General features: G+C 42.8%; 1 protein-coding gene across 1 annotated transcript; it reads right to left on the bottom strand.

The window, feature by feature from the left end:
- Positions 1 to 5,600: 5,600 nt before the first annotated feature.
- Positions 5,601 to 6,098, bottom strand: LOC118977442 (peptidyl-prolyl cis-trans isomerase A-like). Its single transcript, XM_037032403.1, has one exon. The coding sequence runs from the start codon at positions 6,096 to 6,098 to the stop codon at positions 5,601 to 5,603; it is 498 nt and encodes a 165-aa protein (XP_036888298.1).
- Positions 6,099 to 6,775: the final 677 nt, after the last annotated feature.

Below are 6,775 nucleotides of genomic sequence, written 5' to 3'. Positions count from 1 at the left end.
GAGAGAGGAGAAAGAAATAAAGCAAAAAGGTGCTTTTCCATCTGTATAGCTAAAAAGTAGAAATAATTCACAACCTTCCAATAAATATCTTCCATTGTTCTTCTTTCATTTTTCAAAATATATAAAAAGCATCCAATTAATCACAAATGTGTTGAGCCCTAGCATGTTACAGTTATAGGTACTCAAGGTGAGTAAGGGAAGCAAACAAGATACAAGTAAACAATAAAATAAGGAATATAATTTCAGCTGCTAATGATTGTGAAGGTAAAAAATATAGCAGTCTATGATTCACAGGCACAGAAGATAATGCCTGTGCCTATTTTGATGTGATAACCATGTAAGTCACTTTTAAGACGACATGTGAGCAGGAGACCTGAAAACGTAGGTGTTCAGAGGCAGAGTCAGAACACTGCAGATGAGGGAATCACTGTGTACAAAGGCCATGCGATGAGATGAGATGCAGACGGAAGTGTAGTGACCGAAGGGAGCCTGGTAGACAGTGAGTCCGGAACAGCTGAGCAGGGCCAGATCACGGAGGGTCTTAGGGGCAATGGGAAAAGCTTGACATTCTAGTCTAAGTGGATTTACCTTAAATTTGGGAAAGTTTTGAGCAGGTGAGTGACATGATTAAATTTATGTAAAAAATATAATTCACCCTGACTTGAGGTTGCAGAATGGGTTTAGAGTGAATGCAGAGACACCGAATAGAAGTCAGTTAGGAGTAAAGCGAGAAGTAATGGTGGACAGAACGGCAGCTCTGGATGTGGTGAGAAGTGACTGAGTTCCGGATACATGTGCATATTTACACTACAATATACACCGCATTGTCAGTCGTGTTCCAGGTGCATTCGTGCAGTTGCTCATTTGATAACATGGCAACCACCGGAGGTGGGCACTGTAAGTAGTGTGCTTATTTTACAGATGAGGGAACTAAAGCCCAGAATAGTTAAGTACTTAAATATTGTACTTAATACAATATTTGAGCTTCATAGTGAGCTATTAAGAGGTGAGGCCTGGAGTTGACCTCTTGAGTCTAGTTCTAGAGCGCCAAGGTCTTAACCATCGCGTCATGCCATAGAACCTACAGAAAATGCCAATTTCTCACCTTAGTCTCACTGGTTTTCGTTTACCTTCTCAAATGTGAAGTGTTGCTCTTATTGAAAATGAAATACTGGAGGTTAAGGCTCTCAAGCCCCACTAGGATGATAAGTTGCACATAAGTAGCAGAGGAAGGAAAAGCTGTTATTCCCATAGCAGCATGGCGTGTGTGTCCTGGAAAAATGCATGCTGCAGAACTCTGGAGTCTTCCCTGCAACTCACAGAGGCGGGTTTACAATAACTGTTGCTGAGACCATGCTTTTAGGAGTCTGCACGTTTTGTTCTGCTCTGTACAAGATGTATCATTATAAGGGATGCTACTGTACTACCTAAAGCATCACATGGACAATTTCAAAAGCAAAAACCAGGATGAAAATTATATAAATACAGATATAGATAAAATAAATAGATAATGTATATTGTACAGGTACATATTTGTTATATCATCTATATTGTTTGTATGTTACATTTTATATTTACTATAGTGTGTGTGTGTATATATATATATATTTATATATATATAAACTGCCAGTGATATGCATTCCATCACTCTTTTTTAAAGATTTTATTTATTTATCTTTAGAGGGGAAGAGAAGGAGAGAAGGAGAGAAATGTCAATGTATGGTTGCCCCTTGTGAGTCCCCTGCTGGGAACTGGCCTGCAACCCAGGCATGTGCCCTGACTGGGAATCGAACCGCGATGGTGTGGTTCGCAGGCCCGAGCTCAATCCACTGAGCTACACCAGCCAGGGCTGCATTCCATCATTCTAATGAGGCTTTTTCATTTTTAAAAATCGAGTGATCAAATTTTATAAAATAATATTTCATTTGAAATGAAAATCTATTTTGTATTTTTTAAAAGACTAACCATTTCCATTGAGGTCTGTGTTGGTAACCTCAGAGTATTAATTCAGTAAAGAAGATGAAATACTAATACAAATGTGGGATAGATCGTTTTCTTTCTTTCTTGGGTGTAGAGCTTTGCTCTGCTTTTCATTCTGACCACATGAGGTGAATGTAGATGAGCCAAATAAAATTAGACATATTAACATGTCACAATTAATACCAAGTGACAAAAAATAATTTTTGCAGGCCAACTTGAAATGAGATTTTTTGGGACTCATGTTAATTATCTGTAGTTTCAATTTTATTATTAACCACCAACTACTGGAGCTGACTTCAATTGACTTCATTCGCACTTGAAACGATTAGAGTTCAATAATGTATTGTGCATGACACAGATATTCATAGAGAGCCTAAGTTTCAATTACCTGACACTTCAAATTATAGGCTCCCAGTAATTAGCGTCTGCCATATACAACCCATAATGGAACTGACCAAAGTTAATAGAAAGTAGGAATAAGACTATATAGCCAGTTTGGCATGAGTGGATTCCAAAATTAACTAATTTGTGTACTTTTAAATATATTTCTCTGCAGGAATTAGAGTTGTCAGATTAACCTTTCTAAGTCTCCCTCATTTGTAATAAAAGCGGTAATAAAGGCAGTGCCTGTCTCATACGAATTATTCATTCACTATCCAAATAAAAGCACATTGTTCAGTTGTCAGGTTTCATGAGTGACCTGCTTTAAAACACTTTTGTGTCCCGTCATGAATCATGTCTAAAAGCAGAGACAACTGGTACTTAGTATACTACTTAGAATTGAACCTGAAGTCCTCTTTGACCCGTGAGGCCTTCTATCAGTGGTTCTCAAACCTGACCCCACAATGTGGGCCAGTCGGGAGCTTCGGGCCGGATTCCGTGAGAGTGGAGAACCGGGGGTAAGGGGATGAAGAGGGGTGGAGGCACGGGGCTGAGAACGCCTTAGAAGTTTGCCGGGTGTGGCCAGGTTTGAGAGCCACCACCCTGCAGGGCGTGTCCAGAACCATACAGCCTGAGAACTTACTAGAAATGCAAATTATCAGGCCCCACCCCAAACCCACCGACTCTGAAACTGGGAGCGGGGCGCGCTAATCTGTGTTTGAATGAGCCCTCTGGTAGGTATCGATGTCCACAACAGTGTGGGAAGCAGGGCCCCAAGCCCCTGCTGTTTAAACTGCGTGTTGCCTCCCACCACCAGCAGCATCACCTGGGAGCTTGCTAGACACGCAGAACCTCAGACCTATCCCAGGCCTCCCGAAGCCACATCTGCAGTTTAACAAAACCCCCAGGTGATTTATAGGCACATTAAAGTCGGAGAAGCACTGCTCCCAAACAGTGAATCTCAAACTTGGCTGCAAATTGGAAGCACTTGGAGGAACTGTAAAAACCTCGGATGTCTGGTGAGCAGGCAGCTTCAACACGGAGCACTCTTTTATTCATTTTTTATAGACCTACGTTGGGGGAAAGCTTTCATTGTAAGAAGGGCTCTACTACGCGACTAAACGCTTTTGGCTCCATCTACTGCCTTTTTCACTGGAACAGCCTCGGAGAAAGTCACAATGGCTGAAATAAATAAATTTGTCTGACTCTTGTCTCGGTCTATCCTCAGGGGACTCACAGCACCCTTAGCTCCCAAAGAGGCCTCTGGTGCTCTCTGGGGGTCTCAACGCCCCACTGCTGCCGTCCCAGGTTCCCAGCAGCCCTCACTGGGCCAGAGCCAATCCTCCTGCCCTGCTCTTCTCCCTTTACCTACGGGTCACATCTTGTCCATTTTGCCCCCAAACACAGCACTGCATCCATCACCTTGGTTTCATAACATCTAATAAAAAGAGTTCCTTCAGCTTGTTCCTCAAGTCGTAGAGAGCCTACCGCCCTGTCCTCTCCCTTCCACACTGGGAAAACAAACTCATAAACCTTGAGGAGAGCTCCAGCTGATGTGGTTCAGTGGGTGGAACACCAGCCTCTGAACCAAAAGGTTACTGGTTCAATTCTCAGTCAGGGCACATGCCTGGGTTGTGGGCCAGTTCCCAGTTGGGGGCAAAAGAGAGGCAGCCGATCAATGTATCTCTCACCCATTGATGTTTCTCTTCTCTTTTCCCCTCACTTCCCCTCTTTCTAAAAAATAAATGAAATGTTTTAAAATGAAAGAACGAAGGAAAGGAAAAAGAAAGGAAAGCTAGGAAATCTTTTTCCTGTAGTTTGTGTTCAGCTAGACCAAACCCCTCATAGTAATGTGTTCATAAAACATAATTCCTAAGGATCATCTCTTCATGGTGTGTCAGACACTACCAGATCCTAAACAGTATTTAGGTCCTGTTAAGAGCCAGCTGCGTTATTAATTCCATAGCAATCGAGTCTCGAGAAGCCCCTTAGATAGCAGATGCACATGCTGGGTCCTGACCCTTGATGTCTCCATTCCAGACAGATTTGCTTTCCACTGCATCCAATCTGCCTGATCGCCTGTGATCTGGTGATAATCACTCCTCCCCTTACTGCACCCCCTGCAGAGCCAGCTTGGAAACTTTTGTGATATTCAGGATACGCAGGGGGCTTTCCCATTCACTCCGATCCCACGTGCCAGTTCCCAACTCCCAAACAAGAAACTGGTGGGCGTAAGGACCAGAAGAAGTTCAGCCAAAACATTGTTGGGCGCTGTGTCAGCACACTGTAAATCTACTTCCAAGATAGCAGAAGACATGATTTTTTAAAAAAAATATTTGAGACAGTATTTTTAAGAAGGTCTTATTCACCACAAAATGGTTGCAAACTATTTGTTGCCAAGTACAAATCTTCCTTCCTACACATTAACGTTTTTTCCATTCTGAACTTACAAGTTATTTATAGCTTCCAACAAAGTTTGCTTTACTATGAAATGCCACTCATTCTGACAAAGAAACTGTATAGTATTTTCAGGTGTGTGATGTTCTTAGACCACGTGTGGGCAGCTGAAAACTTTCCTGTTTCAGGGACAACAACTAAAAACTGTAAGAGCCTTGTCTCATTGTGGAAACAATGTAATAAAGTCTTAAATGAATCCAAGATATTACATAGACTAGTGCCTGTGGTCTATGTAGACTATAGTTACTGCTCAAAAAATATTTGTTAAATGAATGAAAAAATGAATGCACAAATGAATAAGTTTGTACTTTTACGTGTGCAGCCTAAATTTAAATAGATATCATAAGGACCTTGGTTTGCGAAAACTTAGAGTGTGTTATCTTCATATATTTCTCTGTGACATTTTCTTTGAAAGCAAAAATGTGAATCTTTAAGAAATTTCTACACTGATTTCCAAAATTCACATGTCACATACTTACATCAATGCTCTCAAGACACAGGATAAAAGCATGTCAGTGGCTGCTACTATGAGAGCTGTCACGGGGCTGTACATGCAGATTTCATGCATTAATTTCTTTTTGTTGGTGGTGTTTAGTTCCTATTTCATAATCATAAACTGAACTCTGCAAACTAGCTAGATTTGGAAGGGGTAAGGAAAACATGGAATCCAATGAACTGTGTCCAGAGCACAAAGATTATAGAACATTCCAAGCAGACGAGGGTGAAGGGGTAGACTCCTGAACTACAGAGGGAATGATCTGGTGGTTAAGACAGAACACAAGTCAAATGTAGGAGAGTTGTCCACAGTCAGTAATGGTGACCTTCTTGCTGGTCTTGTCATTCCTGGACCCGTAGCACTCCATGGCTGTCACAACATCCCAGCCGTCTTTCACCCGGCCGAAGACCACATGCGTGCTGTCCAGCCACTTGGTCTTGGCAGTGCAGATGAAAAACTGGGAACAGTTTGTGTTGGGTCCAGCGTTTGCTGTGGACAAGATGCCAGGACCTGTGTGCTTCAGGATGGAATTCTCATCATCAGATTTCTCCTGGAAGATGGACTTGCTGCCTTTGCCATTGTGATGTGTGAAGTCCCCACCCTGGCACATAAATCCCGGAATAATTCTGTGAAAGCAGGAGCCTTTATAACCAAATCCTTTCTCTCCTGTGCTCAGAGTACAAAAGTTTTCTGCCATCTTTGGGACTTTGTCTGCAAACAGCTCGAAGGAGACACGTCCCAAAGGCTCACCACTGGCAGTGAAGAACCCAGTGGGGTTGACCATGGCCGAGCACCAGAAGGTCCAGGGCAGCGGTGTTGGCATCTGCGAGGCCTCCTGCATTAATTTCTTGATCCCATGTCCAAGTTAGATGGCTGCATGAAGATTTCTCCACATGTTCTAGAAAGCAACTTCCAGTTCTGCCTCAATGGAAAATACCTACTTGGTTTAAATGGGCAGGAGTGAAGGTCACGATGGCTTGGCGTCCAGTGTGAGACAACAGTGACATTCACTCTGACTCTGCCGGCTGAGGTGGACGTGCATAGCAACTGTTTCTCTAAATATTCACTTGTCTGAGGTTCTGGAAATCCCGAGTGTATGATTCTCATTCAGCCACCAACTTAGGTGGCAGACAACTGTGGACGGCATACTTCTGGAACAGAGTGGGGAGGGAGAGATACATGCCTTCACACCTTTTTTGTCCTCAGCTTTTGATGCTTCACGGTAACAGATTTGTCCAATGGACGTAACATAACAGCTACTTGATGGCACCTGTGGCAAGGAGGGGAGGGGTTTCTGTCTTAGTTTCAGTTATTGACATCCTCCCACTGACCTTCATTCCTATACACTCTCTCTCTAGCTAAGAAGTGGCAATGAAAAACATGCACAAGTCCAAAGTCATACTTGTTGGGTGTACACGCTTGCTCACGCACTGAATTGTCATTGGAATCTCCCTGCCCGTC

The sequence above is a fragment of the Sturnira hondurensis genome, unplaced genomic scaffold, assembly GCF_014824575.4.
Source record: "Sturnira hondurensis isolate 20B ecotype Veracruz unplaced genomic scaffold, ASM1482457v3 Scaffold0021354, whole genome shotgun sequence".
In the NCBI taxonomy this organism is placed as follows: domain Eukaryota; kingdom Metazoa; phylum Chordata; class Mammalia; order Chiroptera; family Phyllostomidae; genus Sturnira; species Sturnira hondurensis.
Note: the sequence above shows the minus strand (reverse complement) of the source record. Positions and strands in the feature narration are given on the sequence as shown.